We start from the raw sequence: 24,784 nt of genomic DNA on the forward strand, positions 1-24,784 counted from the left end.
TACTTGTCTCCAGGGGAACCTGTATGAGGTTGCCAAAAGGGAACAGGAAGAACTGACCATGGAACAACTGATTGGTGTCATATTGGAAAAGGAGCACAACAAGGTTATGTGTTGTCATGTATTTTGTCTAACTTCTATGCAAAGCACATCATGGGAAATGCCAGGCAGGAGGGATCAAAAGGTGGAACTGAGGTTACCAGGAGAAGTATCAATGATCTCAGATATGCAGATGGTAACACTCCGATGGCAGAAGGTGAAGAGGAATTAAGAAGCCTCTTGAGGAGGGTGAAGGAAGAGAGTGTAATAGCTGGCTTGCTACCTCTGTTGCCAGAGGAAACATAAGGAATTAACTGAAGACTAATTCTAAGGCACTGATTAAGGTCAAATTGTGTACTTACAGCATAGGAAAATGTTATTAATATTAGTAACTAATAGTATTCTCAAAACCGCTGTCATTTCCAAGGTAGTTTGAAAGAAAGGTAGTGGCTGGTGTGTGTATGAAGGGGTGATTCTAAAAAATAAAACTGGGCAGGAGTAGGTAAAAAGGAGCAAGTCTCTCATAAAAACAGGGCATGGAAGGAAGAACTAACACAGAGGAAACAGGTGTTGGAGGGCTAGTGATGTTGGAAACTTACTCTCATCTGGTTGGATGAGAAAACAAAACATACATCAGAAGAGGTTTACAAGTCTACAGAACATCCAGAAAGAGGAGAAAACTAGGGGATTTTTGCAAGTGTGTACACAGTAAGATAAGGTGGATGGGTGGAGAAGGGAGGGGACATTAGAGGGATGGGTAAAACAAGGAAAGAGAGGGTCAAAGCAAAAGATGAGGTAGTAGGGATAGGGTAAAAAGAGAGTCTGAGACAGATACATTGCCAAAGTCATACCCACAGAGACTGCTATGAACATGTTGGCGTATTTCCAGGCTTGAAGCACAAGATATAATAGACGCTCTTCACTGAAGATGGAACCAAGATGTTTATTCATATACCAGAAAGCCAAATCCATCAAAGTAACCAAGAAGTCTGTACATATTATCACTGCAGGGAGCATGGCCATAGGGGCCTTCCCACAAACAGGCACCCCTAAGCAACATGCCCTTCTCTCATACCCCCTAGCTGCTCTGTCTTTCTGCCTCCTCTTTCTCTAAGTGCCAACTCGCATCAACTTCCTGCTCCAATTGCAAGTCATTGGAGATAATCAACATTTCTTTGATGGCATGATTTTCTTCGACAACGAAGGACAAATACAATGATCTGAAAGTAGATGCAGCTGCCTGAATGGGGACCCAGGTAGCTGGGTAACTCATCTCCTCCTCTCCTGTCTGTATCCCCCTCCCGTTAACTTGGGGTTTACTAGCTAAATTCCTTTTCTCCTCCCCTCTCCTTTCCCCTTAAACCTACTGCACTATGAAGCCCATACATTGGACAACATTAGGTCCCTGCCTAAGGGCTCTTTTCTAGACCTTCCTGGCTTAAGAGTGACTATCAATAGCAACTGTTGCTGTTTTCCTCCCAGCCTGACGTAGTTATTTTTCTTTGCCTCATTAAAGGGGCCATGCCCTGACTACTTCTTGAACTACTCCTGTTCACTGAATGGGCTTTCCCTAACCTTAAGTGAGTACCTGAATAGACCTTGGCCTAAAGGGGCCATCTCCAGTCATCCTGATGGATATCTGGTCATCGGATTCAGATGGCTCTTTAAGACAAGTGTGGCTGGTGACCTTGCACAGCCCTCCCTCACTCAAAACAAAGTCAAGTGCAAGTCATGTTGTCATTTCTCTGATGGCATGGTCTTCTTCAGGCCACAAAGGATGAACGCAACAAGTTCCAACTCACACCAACTTCCTGCTCTACCACTTCTGGAAGCTCCTCCCTCTACAGGCTCCTTGAGTCACGTGACTCAAGCAGGTCACATAGGCCTCTTCATGGATGGGAAAGCTCTTCCTATTCCATTAACAATACAATTAAGGTATAGAAGACCACAAGCTTCCTTGACACAAAGAGATTTTCAGGTGAAGCTGAGATAATAATTCTGTTTGGAGTAAAGTATTTTAAGAGAGCACTAAATGCATAAACGTAGCTCAGTTTTTCTTCAGTTAAAAGGAACTGATAAGGCAACAGAGCTTCTGCACTGCATGGAGAGACACTGACCTTTTGAAGTCCTGAGCTTCTTCACACACAGACTATTGTTGCTGCTTTACTTGTAAGTGAGGCAAAGTCATCAGCCTCACTCTCTCCTGCAGAGTTCTCAGACACCAGGGGAAGACACAGGTCAAGACAAGTCATGATATCCCCCCATTTCTAACTAATCCATAAACATGGCCACAACTGACAGATGTCAGGGTACCAAATGAGTGGTTCCACCATTGTTCATAAAAACAGATTACATAATTGTAAGATTTTACAAAGTAATTTACACTCCAGTTCCAAGGCACTTTTGACAGCTACCTCCAGACAAATAAATATGGACAAACAAGATATCTCTTTATACCTATTATTTAAGAGAAACTGGAGATAATCAACAAGAGGCATTGACTAGTTGGAATACATCCAAAGAAGGCCTATGCTCATGAAGGACTGGAGACCAAGGCAAATGAGGACCAGCTGAAAGGAGTGAGACTACTTATCCTGAAGAAGAGAAAACTTGGTGGGCAACAGGAAATACTGTTCAAATACCTGAAAGGCTCTCATGTTGAAGCTGAATCCCACTTGTTCTGTTTGACCCCAGAGGGAAGACCCAGGACCAATGAGTGCAATGTGCAAAAGGCAGATTTCAGCCTAGCATGATAAAGTGTCCTAACACAGCAAGGCCTCTTGCCTGCCTAGGAGAGGCTGCTTTGTTCACACAATGCCTCTGCTCTGCCTCCAGTCCATCAGGGGAATCCCTACCTCATCACCAAGATTGTTGGGTCACCAAAATCAGGAGGCAGAAAAGATCTCAAGCTAATGAGAAGTTTCTTGATTGTCACATGCAGTGCCCTCCATGTCAACTGAATACCTGCATAGAGGTGGCCTGTGGGAGAACACAACATTTCCCTAAATGGCTCCAAGTTTTACATCCTTGACCAAACAAATCTGATTACATCCCTTCACCAAAGATTGTTCCCCAGTTGGCATAATATTGACACAAGGATTTTTCCTTATTCTGAAGACGTTCTACTTCTGGGAACATCCACATGTATTCTCTCACATAGTTCTGTAGATTGTCAGCCTACTGCCACCTTTTCTGGTTTTGCAACCTGGATGGTTGGCATGAATTATTTCCCATATCTAACGTTTCTGTTCTAGTCAGACACAAAATTTAACATTCATCCATGACATCCATGTAGTAGAGAAAGGCTATACCCACTGAACACATTCATAAAGTTTCTTTTCACTATAAATCCTCTGATGAGAGGATCAGAGATGATCTCTTGCTGAAATTCTTCCCACATTGAGTGCATAAATGGCTTCTACCCGGAATGAATTTTCTCCTAAGATACTCTGTACTCCATTTCAATGCCTTTCCCCGTTCAGGTAAGTTAGATTCCTATATTTCCCATGAATTCTCTGAAGGTAAACAAGATCTCATTTTAGCCTGGAGGTTTTGCCACAATGATCACATTCTTAAGGTTCCTCTCCAGCGTGGATTCTCTGATGTCGGATAAGATGGGTCTTCTGTTTAAACGTTGCTCGGCACTGGGTACATTCATAATGTTTCTCTCCAGTGTGGGTTCTCTGATGTGTATTAAGGTGAGCGCTCCTTGTAAAAGCCTTTCCACATTGATTACATTCATAAGGTTTGTTCTCACTGTGGATTTTCTGATGTTGGTTAAGAATGGGCCTCTGTGAAAAAGCCTTTCCACACTGGGTGCATTCATAAGGTTTCTTTCCAGTGTGACTTCTCAGATGGCGAATCATAGATTTCCTACCTCTGAAAGCCTTTCCACATTGATTACATTTATAAGGTTTCTCTCCAGTGTGGATTCTCTGATGTTCAACAAAACTTTCCTTCCATCTGTAAGTCTTTCCACATTGATAACACTTATAATGGTTCTCTACAGTGTGGATATTCTGATGTAGAATAAGACATGTCCGCCATTTAAAAGCTTTTCCACATTGACTACATTCATAAGGTTTCTCTCCAGTGTGAATTCTCTGATGGTGATTAAGAGTGTGCTGTGACTGAAAAGCTTTTCCACATTGATTACATTCATACAGTATCTGTTCAGTGTGGATTTTCTCATGTCGAGTAAGACTGCCCTTTGATTTAAAAGCTTTTTCACACAGAGTACATTTATAAGGCTTCTCTTCACTGTGTGTTTTCTGATGTACAATAAGACGAGACCTCTGAAAAAAGGCCTTCCCACACTGATTGCATTTATAGGGTTTCTCTCCAGTGTGAATTCTCTGATGTGTAATAAGATATTGCTTCTCAGTAAAACTGTTTCCCCATTGTTCAAAATCATAATATTTCTCTGCAGTGTGGCTAATCTCAGGTGTTGTGCAGATTTCTCTTGAATTGAAGTCAGAGAGATCCTCACTCATGAATCCTGACTTGTGAGTTTCTTCCACAGAAAGGGTTAGCTCTGCAGCAGTTTTCTTCATTTCCAGTCCAAAATTTCCTTCTGAAAAAAAAGTCGACAATAAAACAAAGAGGTACTACACACACACACACACACACACACACACACACACACACACACACACACACACACACACACATCCCCTTTGCTCCATAGATAGAACAAAAACTCAGTTACTTTCTGTTTCCCTGAATAAAGAGAACCATCTTCAAAGGGAAAACTTCCACTTAAAATGCCCTTAGTCACATCCTAAGGATGATTTAATAGCCAAAGGGTTTCACGCATGAATTTACATTGGATACTCACAAAAATTCTGTGACACAAGTAGGGTCACCATTGTTATCACATGCACAACTCAGACCTAAGTCCCAGCAGCTGAGCCTGGAATCCAAATTCTGTGCATGGGCCTGCTCTGTCCACAGTACTTGTCAAAGTATCTCCACCTTTAATCTTTCTCTTTCATTGTAAACACTTTCAATCCTTTCTTCATAGATACAATGCCATTTGGTGCACATGCACTAAATATTAAAATTATTTCTTGGTCTGTTCTACCAGGAACCATAACCTAATCTCCCTTGGGATCACATTCAGTCTTATTTTCTGTTGCGTTCTCTGAGTTCACATGGAGAATACCAACACTTTTTTGAATTTACCTGAGGCATAAGGGATTTTGTTCTGCCTCAATTTCTTGAGAGAGGTTCACAAACCCCTTGAAGAATAATGATCAAAGGGATGTGAGCTAAAAATTTGTCAGTGGTACCTTACCTGGTAAATAATTGTCCAGTTGGGTGACAAAGGTATTTATCTTCTGGGACAAGAAGTATGTGCATATTTCAACCTGAATAGCTGTCTTCTGGCAGGGATTCCAAGCAATCATGGTGAGGAATGCACAGTGTTTGGGGACCATGCAGTGAATACCTCAAACTCTGACTGCTTCTGACTATTGTCATTGCAACATATTGTTTCAGTTTCTCGACTTGATATCAAATTGTTTCCAAACTTACCAGAAGGTTGGACACTCATGTGCAAAAAGTCACAGGCACGCCAAGACCGTTGGTGTCTGTCTATCACTGCACTGGAGTTGTCTTCTCCTTCTTGGTCTGCCTTGCAATCACATTTCATCAAACCTGAAATCACCAGATGAAAGTCTTCCATGGCTTTATATTCATACAGCAGTGAGAGCAGGCTATTAGAAAACCATCATCACCAGGCATGTACATTGGAGTCCATCATGAAAGCATCATGGACCACCACAACTTTGCCACATCAACAGACCTTAAGATGCCACTTACTGAAATGGCAAGATTTGAACTTCTCATCTTTTCATGTTACTCATGTGACTGGTTAGTAAAAAAAAAACAACTGAGTGAACATTTTTAATATATTTTGTTACAAGGTCAGAATACAACTGGTGGTGTGGTGCACAGAGTGCTGGGCCTTGAATCAGGACGACCTGAATTCTAACCGCTCCTCAGAAACTTGCTAGACCTGTGACCCTGGGGAACTCACAGGACCTCTGTTTGCCTCAGTTTTTTTACCTCATCCTTCCTGACTTCTCTCCAGGCTCTGACACTGTCAGGCTCCCCCTTCCTACATTTTAATGACATTACTCTCTCCTGGTTCTACTTCTACCGTATTGAAAAGGAAACTCATTCTCTTTTCCCCAACCCTCCCAATCTTTTCCATTGCTAATACTACCCAAGGCTTCATTCCAACAGTCCAAGCTCCAAATGAAATGCCATGCACACCTAATCAGTTCTCACACATTCACACGCCTGATGCCCATGTTCAATCAGTTCCAAAGTTCTGCTGATTCGATCCTTGGTGACATCATTCCATAGACCCTGTTCTATCTCAGCGTGGTCACTTTCTTGGTTCAGACCACAGTTACCCCACACCTAACAGAGTGTCACAGGCTGCTGGTTGGCCTAACTGCCTCAATTCTCTCCTCACTCCAGTCAATCCACCATCATGTTACCAAGTTCATGTTCCTTAAGAATTCACCTGACCATGTCACCATGTACTCAACAGCCTCTCATGGCTCCCCAGCCAAGGTATGAAATATAAATCCGTCTCCAGGGCTGTGAAAGCCCTTCATCACCTATTCCTCTTCTACTCTTCCAGTCTTCTTTCTCCCTTCTGTCCTCCACTACCCCATATATGTTATAATCCATGTGTACGGTCCTCCTTTCTGTTTCAGGGACAGGACCTTCCACCTCTGGACTCTGTGGGGTTTTCCTGCCATCCCAGTTGCCTACAATGTTCTCACTGGCTTCCCTGAATCCCCAGTTAGAGCTGACCTCCCACAAGAAGCCTTTCCCTGTCCTCCTGAAATTTAGGGCCTTCCCTCTCTTTACTAGCTCCAATTCATCCTGTCCATATTGAGTTCCTACATAGCTGTTGGCATGTTCTCTGCACCATCAGACTGTGCACTCCATGGAGCAGGGAAAGTCCCTTGAATTGATTGATGTGCTTGGTGCTTTGTACTGGGTCTGGAACAGAGTGGACACTTAGAAGCTGGTAGACTTGAAGGTGTAGGAAAGAGCTCATACAGAAGAGCCTAAGCCCTTTTATACTTTCAGGAGAATCCCATGCCCCCAAATGCGAAACAATTCTTTTTTGGGGGGGATCATACATTTATGCCTGGATGGAAGCTGAAAGGCCATGGAGTCCAAATCCCTCTCATTAAGGATGGAGAAACTGAGGTTCAGTGGTTCAGTGACTGATCCATGAAGACTCTGCTGAGAAACATCTAAAAAAGAATTCCAAGTCAGGTCTTCCCCCCCCACATTGGGCACCTGCCTCACCACAAGGCATAACAGTCTCTTGTAACCCCAGCTCCCATATACCTGCTTTCACCTCACTCACCTGTACAACAGCCCCCCAAACCTTCTTGCGCCAGCATCCATGGTGCTTCCCTTTGCTCAAAATAAGAGATGATGTCTTCTCTGGGAACTGGAAACCCTGGGCATGAGGAGTCAGGAACAAGCATGGAGAGAAAGTTGTCATTCAGTTCTCTTTAGGGAAAGGCGTTCAGACTCACAGTTGCTCCATTCTGAGATTCACTCCATTATGTTCACACACATGAACCTCTACCCATCCATTAGTGCTTGTAATGTAAGGAACCCAAAACAGCCTGTGTTACATTATCCTGTTGCACAGCCTGTCCTGAGAAAGAGCCAGACCTCATCCCCCCATGCTGTCGAGTCCCACTCTTGTAGAAACTCCTCATTCCAAACTGGGCTAAAAAGGCTTATTATGCAAAACCAGACTAGAGTCCCAGAACAGGAAACTATATAAGCCAGTTTTTGCCCTTTCCCCCTCTCCTGTTCCCCACTCCCTGAAACCTATAGAAACCTTGTGTACTGCTCATTTGAGGCATCTTGGCCCGTTTAGCTGAGAGTCTCCTGCTGGCAAACGGAATAAATCTTAGTTGGTCTAAATTCCACTTCTCAGACAGTCTTTTATTCCTGGCAAAGCCAGGGACATGTAAGCAAGGACCCCAGGGTGGTTCTCAGGACTCCTGAAGGATGGTCTCATAGCATTTCTTTTCTGAGCTTTGGGGAAAAGTGGAGGAGAAGACCATGGAACCAGCTTGGAATCACAAAATTTGGTTTTGGTGAAGCTTCTTTATGGAAGGACGGCCTCATGGCATACTTTCCATTGTCTAGAAATGAGACGAAGCTGATGGTGCAATGGAGAGAGCCCTGGGCCTAGAGTGAGGTATGCCAGAGTCTACATTCAGCCTCACACAGTTACTAGCTGTGTGCCACAGAACAAGTCATTTCATCTTCATCTGCCTCAGTTTCCTCAACTGTCAAATGGTAGAATAATATCACCTACTTTGGAAGGTTATTGTGAGGATGAAGTGATATAACATTGTAAAGAAAGCCCTGGGCCCAGCACCTGGTACACAGTAGGTGGAAATAAATGTTTCTTCCCTCCCCTTATTTGCCACCATCTCTGCTGGAATTTGAGGGCAACAGGAAGGAGGATTCAGGGCAAACGCTAAAGGAGGGACAAGTAGAAGCCATGATTGAAGCTTGTTAAAAGGAGAATATTCTGGATCCTCAACCCATCCCAGAGGCCAGGCTTGTAAGGAGAAGCCACCTGAGCAGCTTTCAAAGACTTGGCAGACCCAATTCCCGTCCAGGTGGAGGTCAAACTGAATGACCCTGAGGTTGGCTCCATGTCTCAGTCCTTGCACACTAATTTGAAGCTACCTAAATATGGGAAGCATCAGGAGCATTAAGGAAACCCTCAGGTTCCTTTCCCACAGTGCAACGACTTTCTAGTGGAAACACCAGGCAGCAGGACAGGAGATCAACACTTCTCTCTAATAACTGATAAATGCTCCAAACCCTGTATACATTCCTTTGATGGCAGACTCAGTGTTACCAGAGGAAGTGTCCTTACCCAGGAAGAGCAGGTTCCAGGCATTCTCCAGCATGACCCTCTTGTACAGCTCCTTCTGAGCATGGTCCAAGAGGCCCCACTCCTCCTCGGTGAAGTCCACAGCCACGTCCTTGAATGTCACCAACGCCTAAATCATTAAACATCATCGGATGTAGAGCTGAAGAAAACTTCACAAAGCTGAAGTGCAGAGAAGGGATTTGCCCAAAGGTCAGACTCTTTATGAGAGTCAGAGTCAACCCCTAAAACCATATTCTTTAAGAGCCTAATTGAATTGTTAGAAAGGCATTTCTATGGTCATTTGAAATAAAATTGAGAAATATTTTCTTCTGAAATACATCTCCCTGTGGAATCCGGGAGAAAGTTTGTGTTCCATCTGTGAGGTTGGTGGATGTATGGAGGAGCATGAGAGAGGGGATAGGAAATATCTTCTTTATCAAAAGTGATATGTTTAGCCATGGTAAACTCTAGAACTTATTTCCTTTCATATTGAATGGAGTTATAGGAAGTTTTACTTTAATCCAAAGAACACAGAGACCAAAGCAAAGAACTTATGGATCAGAGGAAGGGGAAGCCAGAGACCAAATTCGTATATTATATATACATAAATATATCTATATACACATATGCCTATGAATGCATGACAATACTTTATATACCAAATAGACATGTACAAGATGATTTGCATGTTGTCTCCTCCATGGGAATGTGAGCTCCTTAGGATTAGGAAATGGATTTTATCTTTTTTGAAAAATGAATATTTTATTTACAATGCAAGGAACAACACGAGCATTTCCATAAGAGGAAAATGTAAGAAGTGATCACACATGAAATTGCAAATCTACCATGTACAACTTGACATTCCTCAAATAATATAATGGTTATCAGGTAAATTTCTTTTGTTTCTCCTCTCCCTCTACAACCCTAGAGATGGCTACCATGTATATAAATGTCTGCCTGTATGTATATGTATATGTGTATACACACACACATACATGTGTGTAAAATTATTCTATGTATACTAGTATTTGTCAGTTCTTTATCTGGATGCAGATAGCATCACTCTTTACATGTCCTTTATTTTTAATTTGTCTTTAGAATAGTCAAAATGACTTATTTGCTCAAACTCTTCTGAACACTCTATCGCTGTGACTGTATACAGTGTTTTCCTGTTGCTGCTCACTTTGCTCTTAACCATTTTGTGCAAGTCTTTCCATCCCTTTCTAACATCATTGATTCCATCCTTTCTTACAGCAAAGTGGCATTCCATCACAACCACTGAGCACAACCTCTTCAGCCTGTCCCTAAATGATGGGGATCACTGCAACGTCCAGGGCTTTGTCACCACAAAGACAGTTGCTATAAACATCCCACTCACATTAAAAGTTACAAATATTGTCTGTGAATTTCTTTCCAGTCTCATTTTTACTCACAATGCTCTTTCTCAGGGTCTCTTTTCACTCTTTCCCTTTGAGCTCATCTTCTCCCCCTCCCACTTACTGCTCCAATTCACCAATGCCTCCAAGAATACCCTGATCCTCTCCTCCAATGTGAATCCACAGGGCCTGCAAATGTGCCCCATCTTCTCCCTGACTTTCCTAATTGCCAGTCCCCACACCCTCTGAAAATTCCCTCCCTGAACCTGTTCCCCAATTTTCTCATCTCCCTACATGTTCAGAAGACTTCTACACACTTTCACATGTACATGTTGTTTCTTTTTCAACTCAGATGAAAGGAAGGCCCCAATATCACCATCCCTCTATCCTGACTTGCTTCCTCTCTCTGGGTTCTTCTTTTCATGCTCCCTCTTTCCAATATCACTTCTCCCTTTTGACTTTTCCTGCCCAGTTTTTTTCTCATTACCCCATCATGCACAATTCAGTCACCACCTTTATTTCAAATTACATTGATGACGTGATGACAGTTCTAAGAATACTGTTAACTCTTCCATACATAAACAATAAGCAAACAGTTTGACCTTAATGGGGGCCTTATAAGCAATCTTTAATTTAACGTTTTCCTTATACTTCTTCTGGATCTTTTATATCCAATTTTCCAATGAGTTCTGCTCTGTTTGATCCAAACCTGAAGGTCTACAATTCATCAAACAGCCATTTTTATTTTCATCCAGGATTACACTCATTTTGCTGGTACATTATTTTTGGATGCAATCATAATTCTTCTGTTCTTTGAAATGTCATGTCCCAAGACCTTCTGTCTGTTAGAGTGGAATCTGCTGGTTCTTGGGAAATCCTCACTAGATTTCCACAGGATTGGAATGCTTTTTTTTCTCATTGCTTTCAATATTTTCACCTGAACCTGGGAACTTTGAGACTTGGCTATGACATTCATGTAAGTTTTTCTCCATTATATCATATTATATTTCTGCTATTATTATATGCTTTAATCCTTACAAATACCCTGATACTTGGAAGTGGTCACCTGTTTCCAAGTTACCATATGTACAGCATGTGTGTGGCCAAAGAGCTTGAAATCTGATGGTCTTCCATTTCATTTTCTTTTATCTCTATTACAAGAGTAGGATTCACTTTATCAAAGACAATTGGCCAGGACTTATGAAAATGGAAAAAGACACTTCAATTCTAGAATTCACAGATCATCTCCAGAACAAAAACCAGTGCATGCATTCAGGGAAGATGGCAGCATGGGTCAGGAATTTCTAGGCTCTCTGGATTTCCTCCACAGAGAGAAAATTACCATAAAATGAAAATAGAGAAGCAAAAACAAAGGGGTAAAGCAGCTGGAGGACAACTTGAGAGGACCTCAGAGAAGACTCTGGGGGCTGAGGGCAGTGTAGACATTTCAAGGCCAACTCCACTGCACTACCAAACAGCAGTCCCAGAGGGAAGCAGACCAGGCCTCTAGAACTTTCACCTCCAGAATCTGAACTCACAAACTTTCACCTATGGAACAGCAGAAGTTGAGTGAGGGAAGACAGATGGACTCTGTAATGACTCTAGAAGGCAAGCCTGGCAGTGCTGCCCACACATAATCCTGGGCTGTGGCTGTGGGCAAGGAGGAGTGACCAACGTCCAGTGGTACCACAGGAAGAAGGAACATTTTCAGGACAGTGTGACTTGGGCTCCGGGTGGGTGGAAGGGAGGAATCCCAGAGGCTGAGCCTCCAGAGAGAATGCAGAACACAAGAGTAAGGAGGACCTGAGACCTAGTAGCCACTAAATTTGGATTAAAACTTGATTGTAGTCAAAGGAAGCTGATTAAAAAAAATAAGAGAAATGAAACATAAAAATGAGGAGGGAAAGGAAGAAGAACCTGATCACTGATGACTCCTTGGGTATAAAAGAAAGTCTGGATGACATTCAGAAGAAGATGTCAAGTGGGTGACAGACCAAAAAGAAATCTTGGAGGAACTGAAAAAGGAGTTAAAAAATCAAAGAAGAGAGAATGAGGAAAAATAGGAGAAAATCAACAGAACTCAAGAAAATTGTAATAAATAATTCTAAGTCAAGTCAAACAGAATGAGGAAAAATTAGAAAAAAAAAGAAAATCAAGTAGATTGTGGAAAAGAAAGTCAAGCAATTGGAACAAGACGTATAAAACCGTAAGGAAGCAAATGAAGAGGATTTCCAAAACCAAATGTAAGACAATGAGTAAAAATTGGAAAAAAAAAAGAAAGTCATTCAAGAAAATGATGAAAAGAAATCTAACTAATTAGAAAAAGGGATACGAATTCCAAAAGAAGAAACTAACTCCTTGAAAACTGGTATTTGCCAAGTAGAGTTGAATGATGTGATAAGACACTAAGATGTAATAAAAGTAGAAAAAAGAGAAAAGAATCTGAAACACATCCTTAGGAAAACAACTGATCTGGAGAACAGATGAAGGAGAGACAATGTCTGAACTTCCAGGCTACGTTAAAGTTATGGTCAAAAGAAGAATCTCAGTACGGTTTTACAAGAAGTTATTAAGGACAATTGCCCTGAAGTTCTACAACAAGAAGGGAAAGTGGAGATGGAAAGAATCCACTGATCACACCCAAAAGGATCATGGGAAGAAAATTCACAGGCATGTCAGAGCTCAGATTCCAAATTCCCAGGTTAAAGAGAAAAGATAATCAGGGAAAAAGGAAAAGAACTTCTGTGTTCTAAAGTGATGGCAGCAGTTTTCTTTGTGGAGGCAAAGAACTAGAAAATGCATAAAGGTTACATGTACAGAATAATTTTACATGTACATAGATGTAATTTTACATATACATATACCTATTTTTGTCTAAGGGTAGTCACCTCCAGGGCAGAGGATGAGGGTGTGGGAAGAAAAAAGAAATGTTCATGATAATTTTGGAATAGATGATGGAAAGCAATAGAAATGGTGCATAGCAGATTTGCAATTTGATGTGCAAGCATCTTTTTATTGAACTATGTTTTGGAAATGCTGACTTTCTTCCATAAATTAAAATTTAACAATGATTCAAAAACCAAAAACCAAGCCAAGGCTGCAACCCCCAGGACTGGGAGTAGTTACATTTATCAATCCAATTTAGAAACACAAAGTCCTACAAGTCACCAGCAGAACAACTTCCACACAATGGAAAGGCGTCTGCAATCATGCAAAACTAATGCAAATGCACTAGAAAGAAGCAGGGAAGGAAGGCTGCGTTCCAGAGCAGCACTTCTTAACCTGTGGGTCTGATCCCCATACGGGGTTGCCTAACTAAATACGGGGGTCACAAAAAATGTGACAACAGGTAAAGGTTTCTGAGTGCCCAAGAGCATAACTTAATTCACAATGAAACAGGAAATGAATCCAAGGAGTTTCTGGCACTGCTTGCCCATGCTACATCGTGCATCTTCACTGTAGCCTTGGTTCTGAACATACAACATGTGAACTTTCCACTGTGCATGTTGTTGTGAAATGCAAAGCCAGAAACACCTCGGCTCAGACACGAAATTATTGGATGTGATGAAATCAAAATGTCACTCCACTCTGAAAAATGGTGAAGATGTTCTATGTCCTGCAGTATTCAATATTCTACCAAGATTTAATTCTTTATGTAAAAAGAAACAAGCATATCCATCTCCTTAGTATGCAAATTGGCTTTCATCTTTGGTAAACACTAAAATTATATTGTATACCAAAAATTGTTTTAAAAGAAATTTCTTTATGATTTATTATCAGTAAATCAGATTGGTTTACCTATCTTATAGACCCAAGGTCTCAAAACATGTTCTCTGTCCAAAGAGTTCAGGAGAGAAAAAAGTTTAAGAAGCCCTGTTCCAGAGCACTCTGGATCCCAGGACGCTGCAGGTGACTGATTCAGCAGATGGGAGCTTAACAACATGGGGGGAAAGTGGATATTCCACAAAGAAGAGGAGTAGGAAATATTTCTAGAAAGAAAACCAGAAAGGAAGGGATTGTTTGCTTCTTAACACCTCAGAATAAAGAAATACAGGAGTACTGAACAAATGTGGACTCGAACAGACAGATCAAAAAGACATTTCTTTCTGAAAGTACACAGGCACACAGGGATAAAGGAGGAACCCTGGAGGAGGTCAGAGTGCAGAGGATGGTAGGGGGTATCATGGGCGGAGCCTTGACATCCTGCCTGAGGGAGAAGGTCCTCTGGTGGCCCTACAGGACAACTAGGGGACATAAAGGAAAGCGGGGAGGAGGAGACAGCCCAGGGAGAAGAGAGTGATGTGACAAGGTCTCCTCAAGGACTAGAAATGGTGAATCCAATTTCATAGACATTTATAAAGCACCTATCATGTGCCAGGCACAATGCTAAACACTAGGGCTAGAAAAAGAGGCAGAAGGCAGTCCCTGCCCTCAAGGAGGTCAGCATCTAATGGGGGAGACACCAAGCCAACCAATATATCCAAAGGAAGCAAGGCTTGGACAAACAGGCCAGGATTGGAAGAGGGAAGGAGGAAGGATGAAGAGGGTTAGGGAAGGCTTCCTGGGGCTTTGTAGTTGTTGGAGGGGACTTAAAGGAAGACAGTGAGGTCAGTAGTCTGAGCTGGGGAGGGAGAGGATTCTAGGCTTAGGAACAGTCATTGAAAGTGCCTAGAGCTGAGAGAAGCCACGAGGCTTAGGGCCAGCGGAGTAAAGGTATATGTTGGGTCGGGGATGGGTTAGAAAGGGCTTTGATTGTCAGTGAGAGTATTTCCTGTTTGATCCTGGAGGGAATAAATAGGGAACTGCGGGAATCTGTTTGGGAGGGCAGTGACCTGATCAGAGCTGCACTGCAGGAAATGATTAGGGGCTGAATGAGGAATGGCTTGGAAGTGGGAGCGCTATGAGGGGGGCAGACCCACCAGTAGGCTATTCCAATAGACCAGGCATGAGGCAATGGAGGCGTGCATTAGAACGGTGGTAGGGAGAGGAGAGAAAGGACAGAGTCTAGAGATGATGCCAAGGTGAAACTAATAGGCCTTTGCACCATACTGGATAAGTGGGTGAAGAGATACAAAAGAGGCTGGGATGACTCTGACAGAAAACTGTTCACAAAAGGACAGAAATACCAGATGTAATGTGGGTTGCACCTCCCTTAAATGATCCTTGTAATGCCAGCATTTCAGTCTTGTCCTTACCTTCCTGCTCTTAAGACATTTACTTTGGATCAGGTTGAGCTGAACCACACATTAAGGTGACCCTTCTCCAGGGACATTACCTTGTGGGGAGCCCAGCCCAAGCTAGATCTCAGCTTCTAGTGTCCTTCCTCCCTGACACTGGGATTCATGGCAGGAAGGGCAGAGCAGCTGGAATGAGGTGGCTGCCAAGGGCCCTTGGGGTCTCAGGACCAGGGCTTGCTACCTCATAATGCCTCCTCCCTCTGTTCTCCTAAAACTATAAAAACTTTTTGATGGGTATATTTGGTGGGGAAACAGACCTGGCCTCCCCAGGATGGTAGGTTTGCTACCCTGTTATCTCAGTGAAAGGTGTTTTATTCCTCAACTCATGCCTTTGGTTTATTTCAGGACTTGTCAACTACTAGGTGATGATGGGAAGATGGTGTTGCCTTCTACAGTAACAGGGAAACTAGGAGTGTGTGTGTGTGTGTGTGTGTGTGTGTGTGTGTGTGTGTGTGTGTGTGTGTGTAATGTCTGCGGTAAAAATAACAAGCTCTGTGTGGAATACATTGAGTTTAAGATATCCAAGGGCCATCCAGTTGGAGATATATGGTAGGCAACTAGGGATACAAGACTGGAAGTCAGCAGAGAAACTGGGGCAGGAAAGGTCCTTGTGAGAGTCATCAGCACACACATAGTGATGACATTGATGGGAGCTGATGAAATCACCAAGGAAAGTAGTACAGAGGGAAAAGAGGAGAGGACCAAGGCTGGACCCCCAAGGGACCCCTATGGTCAGAGGGTTTGAGCCCAGGAAGACCCAGAGGAGACAGAAAAGAAGTAGTCAGATAGGATGGAGGAAAACCAGGAGACAGTGGGGTCCTAAAAGCCTGGAAGAAAGAGAAGATCAAGAAGGATAAAGTGTCCAACAGCATCAGAGACTGGAGGGAGGTCAAGGAGAAGGAGGGTGGAGAAGGTCATGTGACCTCTATGATTTTAAAGAAAGAAGAACACAGGAGAGGAGGTGAGGGGGATGGGAAGGTGAAGAAAGAAAGGAGACCTGACTCTGAAGATGAGAGGGGAAAAGGTGTGTCTCACCTGGGGGAGAGGAGAGCATGGTCCAGTGCAAACTTCCCTAGTCCAGATTGGGCCCAGAAAGAATGTGCTGGGGCAGCTTCTGGACCTCTCAGCTCACACATGGTAAAGGGTCAGATCATTGGTTAGAAGGAGATTACAGGGGTCCCTCTGCTGGCTGGACTCTGTGGCTTTGACCATGCTCTAATCTGGGTGCCAGGCCTGGCTGGCAATCTCAGTGTGAGGAGGAGCATACCACATGTCAGGCAACGCGAAAGGCCTTGGCAATGGCTCTCTCCCATGACTGCAAAGTTCTCAGCCCCAACCCTAACCCAAACTCTACATGCCTGCTCTGGGCTTCCTTAAAGGCTCAGCTAAAATGGCACTTTCTGAAAAAAATGATTTTCCTGGTCCCCCAAATTGCTGGAGCCTTCCCTCTCAGAGTTAACACCACTTCATACAGTGCAAAGCTCGCTTGTACACAGCTGCTGAGTTGTTGGAGCAGCTAGATGGAACTATGGATAGAGAGCTGGCCCTGGACTCAGGAGATCCTGAGCTCAAATCTTGCCTCACACATTAGTTGTGTGACCCCAGACTAGTCATTTAACACTATTTGACTCAGTTTCTGCATCTGTAAAATGAGCTGGAGAAGGAAATGGCAAACCACTCCACTGACCTTGCTAAGAAAACTCCCCAACCAAAGCGCCAATGAATCAGTTTTACTAAAAGTAGCAGAGAGCAGGGCAGTGTTGTTAATACCTTATTCAGTTTCATGCCTACATCTGTAAAGAAATGCTCCATGAGGACCACACTGGCAGCTTCATAGACCATGGTGTACATACATGGCAACAGCCTCTTGGGCTGACTTCTGGGCACAGATTGCACTCACCTGGGGAGGGTGGCTGTGTCTCCCAGGGGCCATTCCGTCTGGATCCGACTCCTTGGTGGGGCCAGGCCTGGGTCCTGTGCAGACTGAGCTGGGCAGGGAGAAGGATTCCAGAGGGGGAGAGGTCTTCCTCTTCACTTCCTACACAGCAGGCTGGCCTACAGGGATTCACAAGAGTGATGCCCCACATCAGTCACAAAGGCCCTGGCACCATCCTCAGGGGAGAGACTCCACTCTACAAAGAAAAGGAGGAAGCAGGGAGGGTCAGGGTTGGAAATGGGGGTGGTCTGAACAGGAAGACGACTGCCCTTCTTCTCTTACTCCTTGTCTCCTGCCCCCTTGCCCCTATTCTCCCACAGAGACCCAGGACACAGAGGCAGCTTGGGATCCCAGATGGGATGAGACCAGTCAGAGGTTCAAGGGCACCTCAGGCAGAGCTCTCCCTCCACATGGTCCTCTGCCTGCCCTGCATTCCCTCTGCCTGATGCACACACATATTATCTAGACTACAGACTGACTGCTTGGTCTAGGAGAGAGGGAAGGTAGGGGAGGTTGAGGAGGTGGAGGGCTCTTGAATGATCAGGGGAAGCCTGAGGCTGGGAGACAAAGTGCAGTCTGGGATTCAGCCCCCTGGCATGGGACCTGAGGCAGGGTAGCGGGAGGCATGGAGAAGGGGAGCAGGGGTAAGGTCTGGGAGGCAAGACCATCTAACATAGCTCATGGAGGGAGGTCAGGGACACCAGAGGGACAGAAAGGATCCAGGGGGACACTGAGCCTGGGGAAGCAAGATGACTGTGTCCTGAGGTCTCACTTAGTGCTGGGAAGGACTGTTGGGATGCTCTGGTAGAGCTTAGGCTTGGAATCCCTAAAGGGAGACTGGAGACAGGGAGTCACATGCCTGGTTTCTGACAGGAAAGCAGCCCCAGAGCCTTGGGTGCAGAGAAAGGGAGATAGGAAAGAGTTTTGGTACCTGTGTCCAAGCCTGGGTAAGTAGGAAGGAAGGTTGGATTCTTGGATCTCCAAAGGGGGCTGGATCTGAAGGTAAGACAAGGTGAGTGGAATAGGTTTAGTGAAGACATCTCAGACTGCAATTCTTCTCCCAGGGGTAAGAAAGACTGAGAGGATCAAGATTACAATATTTTTAGAGTGGAATAATTCCATATAAGGATATAAAACTGTGTAGTACCTTAGGGTCTCAACGATTGGATAAAACTTACATAACTTTTTGATGCCTTCATTTCAAAAGGGATTGGCTAGATTTCGCGTCTAGAATGTAAGATCATATTCTCAGCTAATGAGGATGATGGTCAGAGGGGAGGGAGGGGCTTGTGTGAGGATCTATATATATCACTGCCTTTCCTTTGTCTTCAGCTTTTCCTGCTCCAGACCACGTGGGGAGGAATTGCCCCGCTTTCTGAGAATCGAATAAATAAACTTTCTGTCATCACTTTGAGAGCCTCTGAGTAATTAATTTAAGTAGGGAATCTTGTTATCCCGCACACAGGGAATTCCTAACTAAGAAGATAAGAGATTAGGGGACTGGGAGACAGGACACCGGGGCCGGATAGGAGGCTGAAATGAGGACTCCCAGAATCCTGTGGTCAAAGTCTGCAGTCTGGAAGTCTTATCCAATGGTAAATCTGGGGAAGGTGAGGCAGGAATTTAGGAAGTGACGGGGAGTCTGGGAAAGTTGTAGGGGCATGGAGCTCATCCAGGAGCCAGGCTTGGGAGGAAGGTGTGCTCCTGGCAGACCTGGAGGGCACTCACCATGAGGTCTGATGCGAGGAAGGAGATTGAATTGCAGGGGAAGCCAGGGGAAGCCAGGAAATGGGAAAGTGGGGAAGGAGGCGCCTTACCTGGGACCCGCAGGCACAGAGCTGGCGTCCGGAAAGCAGAGCGATCTCAGCACCACAGGAAAGGAGAGCGATCTCAACTGCAAGAGGAAGGCACAGGAATCCTGGCTCCGGGGAAGGCAGAGAGAGCACAGAGCCAGGCAAAGGGAGAGATTTGAAGTGGAGGGAGAGCCGAGCATTCTGGGCTCAGACACTTCCTGCTCCTGTCCAGCCCACTCTGGGAGGGTCCTCTCATCCCCAGCAGCCCTGCCCACTCCAGCCCCCCAGGCCCCCAGGATGGCTGAGCCCTTTCTTCCAATCACACCCAGGGCTAGGGCTCAGAGATCCTGCCTGCCTCGCCTCCCTAAGCCCTGCCTCCCTTCTCCAGTGCCATGATCCCTCCTCTGCCCTAAACACCTCCCAGGCCTCCAAACTCCACCCCTCCCCGCTCTCTGAGAGCTCCTCCTCTGGTGTCTCCATCCCCTCCTCTCCCACTCCCCTCCACACTCACCCCCTCCTCCCCTGAGCAGAAAGACTGGCGGGGTAAAACTGGCACCAGACTACCTGAAAGTAATACTGCATCTACAGAGGGAAGGAGGAGGTAGGGAGGGCAGGCTTGGAAAGGAAGATGCTCTGAACAGGAGGGCTCCCTTCCTCCCTCTGCTCCTTCCCTTCTGTCTGCCTTCCCGCCCCATCCTTCTGTAGAGACCCAAGAGGCACAGGGGACTTGGGGATCCTAGATGGGAAGAGACCAGTCAGAGCCTCAGTGAGCCCTGAGTCAGAGCTGCCCCTCCACCTAGTACCCTGCCCTCCCTGCGTGGAGAACCAAGGGTGAACGACATTGTGTAAGGGGGAGTGGCTGCCCCACTGGGGACCAACTGGCCTGTCCCAGTTGGACTATTTCCTTCCCTCCCTCCCTCCCTCCCTCCCTTCCTTCCTTCCTTCCTTCCTTCCTTCCTTCCTTCCTTCCTTCCTTCCTTCCTTCCTTCCTTCCTTCCTATCTTCCTCCTTCTCTGATGGGGAGTCATATCCTGACTACAAGTGTTCTGTCCAAAGGAATATAAATTTTAATTGATTAAACCAGCCTTCAGTCTCTAAATGGGTACTGCCTCAGACAAACTGAGACCTGGGAAAGACTTTAGCTTAAAAATTCAAGGACTCTCACTTCTTTCAGGACCATCAACAGTTGTCCAATTTAGGGAGGTTTCTCCTAGACCCAAGAGCCCCCCAGTGCCTAGCCCCAGAAGCCCTAGGATGAGCCCTTTCCTCCATTATCACCCTACATCAGGACCTCAGGACCCAGCTTGCCTCTCCTTCACAAGTCCTGCCTTCCATGTAACTAGGACATTGTTGTCCAGTAGCTTTGGCCCTGTGCAGCTCTTCCCTGACCCCACTTGGGGTTTTCTTGGCAAAGATACTGGAATGATTTGCATTTTCTTCTGTAGCTCATTTGAGAGATGAGAAAGCTGAGGCAAATAAGGTTGAGTGACTTAGCCAGAGTCACCCAGCTAGGAGGTACCTGAGGCCTGACCTGAACTCTGGAAGAATTTTAGACCCAGGACTCTATCCACTAGGCCACCTAGCCACCCACTAGGAGCTTAAGTAATGCTAATTAAATAACTGACTCAAAAAGAAGTTGTTTTCTTGGGTTTTATTGCAAATACTAAATGCCTTTGATCACTTTAATACTTTAAAGTCTTTCTTTTTTTAAAAAAAATCATCTTTTCTATACCCTTTTCTACCTAAGAGCACTCCCTGATTATAACCCAGTCTCTGGGACACTCACGGACCTCAGGAAGAGAACATCTACAGAGATATCTCTGTGTGTTCATGTGTTTCTGCGTGTGTGTGTATGTGCATGTGCATGCCTTCTTCAGAATGTCACTAACAAGGACCCTGATGATTCTGACAGCAGACTCAAATAAGCTAAAATGTACAAGGTGCCTGGCACACAGTAGGTACATATAACCAGCCCCACCTGCTTTCCTGTCTTCTTACACCTCACTCCTCCCTTCCTCCTCCTCCTGATCTCTGACCCAGGGACACTGGCCTCCTGGATGAGGTTTCACCAAGACCTGATCTCCTGACTCTGCTATACCCCATGTAGGAAATGTTCTCCCCCTCTTGACAGGGTGTCTTTACCCCCCCCCCCCCCCTTGCTTTTGGTTTTACAGCTGTTCAAGGAGGACTAGCCCTTCTGGTGTGAGGCCTTGCTGAGTTGTTTTCCCACTCCTTGGGTGTCTACCTGTCACACAACTCTCCCCTATGGCCCCAAGAAGCTGTAGCATGCCCAGTGTCCATACGTGGTAAACTCCTTCTTGTTGAACCAGTTTTGAGGGTACTGAAAGGCCAGAAAGCCATGGGTGAGGGAGGGGCTGCCAACCCCAAGCAAAAGAACTAAGCCTCACCCACCCAGGAATGGGTAGATAAAAATGATTTCTTCCAAAGGTCATGAAGGCAACTGAAGCAGGCTCTGGGGAGCACTGGGGCTTGGGCAGACATGGAAGATGCCAAGGTCATACACTGCACCCTGGCCATGCCCAGTCCAAGCTTCCTAGTGACCCCACCTCTAAGCCATGGTTGAGGGAGAGATCTTCTCTGCCTGTCCCCCTCCCTTCCCTTCCTCATTCGGCTTCCCTTCTCCATCCCATTCCCAGTCAGGGAGCTCTGCCCTCTACCTCTCTATGGCTCCACACTCTTCAGAGCTGGTCTGTGTGCCTTCTTAAAGTGTAATTGCTGCCCCATTTCCTGCTGCTCATTGTGGTCCTTTTCAGTGAGTACACAAATGATAAGGTGTGTCTGTAACCCTGCCCCCATTTCATAAATTAGTAATTCACAGGGGCATTGGATGAAGGCAGGAGAACTGAACCTCTAACATTGAGCTGAGGGCAGGGTTCTAGGACATCTGGGGTCCTATAGGAGAGGTCTGAAGACAGAGACAGTAGGATTCAATGATAAAGTGGGGGGTGGTGCTCTGGGGCATTTGGGATGTGATTGGGAGTCTTGTCAAGACCAGGGACAGGGACCCAGGCAGTAGCTAGGCTTGGAGGGACAGCCATGGAGAATGGTCAGCCAGACATAAGAAGGGGAAAATGAGGCCCAAAGGAAGGGGAGCCAGCAGGACCCTGGTGTTTTATACGATCCTGGCCCAGGCCTACCTGGGACATGCTCCTGAAGAATTGGATTCTATAAGAAGAGTTATCTCAGCTCCTAGGCTTTGTGTTTATAGCCAGTTAACTGAGGATGGGCCCTTGCAGTCCTAAAGAGGCCCGTCCTGTCAGGTCCCTGAACCCCAGGATCAGCCCTTTCTTCCAATGGCACACTGCATTAGTACCTCAGGACCCTGCCTGTGTGTCCTGCCCAAGCCCTGCCCTGTACCCCAAGGAATGCCCAACCCTATCTCCACTTACCCTGACCCAGGGCCACTGTCCTCTTGGCTCATCCTTGGTCAACAACTTCCATATCCTGACACTGTCCTTTCAATAGTGGCCTCCTATACTTACAATGTCCCCTCTTCTCACCTCCGACTCCTGGCTTCAGTCTTCTTAGCCAACATCTCAACTTCTGAAATGAGTCTTTTCTGGAACCTAACACTCTTAGAGCTCTCTCTCTGAGAGCCCTAGCCATCTTCCTGCATAGACTCCTCCTTGGCCTCCAAACTCCACCCCAGGGCTGGGATTCCACCTGGGCCCCAAGCCCCTCAACCTGGTCATCCCTGAGAACTCTGTCTCCTCCATCCCTCCAGCACCTCTCTTACCCCTCCTGCTCTGGGGCTGAGATCCTTCAGAGAGCCAGGGTAAAACCTGGGCAGCAGACTAGCTGAAATCAGTGGGTTCCATAACTGAAAGTCCTGACAGCCAATGGCCCTTAAGAAACTCAGATTCTGTATGGTATCATTTGTATGTGTAAGTCCAGATTTGATGGGACTGAATTTGTCACAACTATGTGGTACCATTTAAAGTTACATGTCTGTTGCTATTAGGATAATTGTGATATCTCACCTTGTATTGGTAAGACAGATCTGAATGTAAAATATATGTATTTCATGATGGTGATCTATTTATAAATGTCAATATAAGAAATAAAAGTGTAATTGGATCTAAAGTCTGCTACAGTGGCCAATGAATGCAACCTGTCCATGGTGTCAAACTGATAGATGTATGAAGTGATGTTCTATGTAACATCCTTAGGACATTCATTCAACTAAATCAGTGTCATCTGAGTGTCCATAACTATCTCATACCGTAAAGCCAAATTGTCATTTATTGTCTTGTATTCCTTCTTGTTTGGGAATTTGGGGAAAGCAGAGTGTATGAAATACTCCTAATAAAAATCATTTCTGGAGGGTGATGCAGTTATAACCTTACTAACTTAACTTTTCTTTAGAAATACTGAATTAAGCTACTCAACAGGGGGGTAACAATGCTTAACAACATAAGTATTTTATTGGCCATGCTTTATTTTAAAATAGATAATGATTACATTGTTTGGGGAAAGGAGAAAAGAGCTTGAAAATTATCCTTTACTGGGAACTTCTTTGGGTCTTAAAAGGTACCTTCTAACTTTCTCTTTGATTAATGTCATAAAATCTTATCAGCTCTAGGGAAGACCTTACTAAAAGGAGGCTGCCCAATTCTGACCAAGACCTCTCAGAATCCAAGGTGGTGGGGGTTTGAAGTTTATTTCTAATACAGAAACAATATCCACCTGGTAGATTGACCACTGATGATGAAAGTTATAAAACTCTATCTAGAAGAGCACATAGGGAAGTTAAACCTCCGGGTCACCTTAGTCTCAGCAGACCCTAGCCTCCAACTCTCACTCTAACCCTTGGATTCTGACTCTACCCCTAATCCTAAATGCTTGGCTCCTACTCCTTCCTTGAGCAGAATTGACATGGTCAACTGGCAGTTGGCATGATGACATTTGACAAGATCATGTAGCTGTACCAAATTTTGAAAGAAACTATTGGCAGAATTTTTCCATGAATGTGCTTATAGAACATACTAGGGAAACCCATCACACCATGATCTAAATAACATCCCTTATGAACAAATACGTGGAGGTGATAAATAAATTGAAGGGATCAGATCAGGTAGACAGAGAGCCTGAAGGATCATGGACCGAGGCTGTCCGTATTGGACAAGAGGTAGCAACAACAGCAACAACAACAAAACATTTCAAAGAAAAAGAAGAACAAGAAACCAAAACAGCATCTGATGAGTCTCTAGAAATAGCCGGGGATAAAAGGAAAGGGAAAGGGAAAGGAGAAAGGAAAGATATACCCAAGTGAATGCAGAATTCCAAAGAATAGGAAGGAGAGGTAAAATTTTCTTATATTACAAATGCAAAGAAACAAAGAAATGAAAAAGAATTCAATAGAATGGGAAAAATGAGATGTCTTAAAAAAATAATCAGAGAGATCATTTCACATGCCAGTAATGTTATGCTTTAGATTCTGT

General features: G+C 44.8%; 1 protein-coding gene across 3 annotated transcripts; it reads right to left on the reverse strand.

Annotated features, from left to right (window-relative positions):
• Positions 1 to 959: 959 nt before the first annotated feature.
• LOC140502752 (uncharacterized) lies at positions 960 to 19,675 on the reverse strand. Of its 3 annotated transcripts, XM_072606727.1 has the most exons (8): positions 19,347 to 19,674; positions 18,461 to 18,525; positions 17,494 to 17,648; positions 8,984 to 9,110; positions 7,436 to 7,531; positions 7,203 to 7,319; positions 5,572 to 5,694; positions 960 to 4,609 (listed from the first exon to the last, which is right to left on the reverse strand). In XM_072606727.1, the coding sequence occupies exons 3-8, from the start codon at positions 17,524 to 17,526 to the stop codon at positions 3,609 to 3,611; spliced, it is 1,497 nt and encodes a 498-aa protein (XP_072462828.1). In that variant the 5' UTR covers positions 17,527 to 17,648; positions 18,461 to 18,525; positions 19,347 to 19,674; the 3' UTR covers positions 960 to 3,608. The 3 variants fall into 3 exon arrangements, with proteins under 3 accessions (XP_072462828.1, XP_072462829.1, XP_072462831.1); XM_072606728.1 differs by lacking the exon at positions 18,461 to 18,525 and having other exon boundaries at positions 17,494 to 17,725; XM_072606730.1 differs by lacking the exons at positions 7,203 to 7,319; positions 18,461 to 18,525 and having other exon boundaries at positions 17,494 to 17,725; positions 19,347 to 19,675.
• Between the last annotated feature and the right edge of the window lie 5,109 nt (positions 19,676 to 24,784).

Source organism: Notamacropus eugenii, chromosome 4 (assembly GCF_028372415.1).
Source record: "Notamacropus eugenii isolate mMacEug1 chromosome 4, mMacEug1.pri_v2, whole genome shotgun sequence".
NCBI lineage: Eukaryota > Metazoa > Chordata > Mammalia > Diprotodontia > Macropodidae > Notamacropus > Notamacropus eugenii.

Excerpts from the sequence above, each read along its gene's own strand:
- LOC140502752 (XM_072606728.1), bottom strand. The coding sequence starts at position 17,526 with ATGGCCCCTGGGAGACACAGCCACCCTCCCCAG. Across the intron at positions 5,695-7,202 it reads GCTTCCATCCAGGCATAAAT|GTTTGATGAAATGTGATTGC; the intron begins GTATGATCCCCC and ends TGGTGATTTCAG. Across the intron at positions 4,610-5,571 it reads CATGAGTGTCCAACCTTCTG|AAGGAAATTTTGGACTGGAA; the intron begins GTAAGTTTGGAA and ends CTTTTTTTTCAG.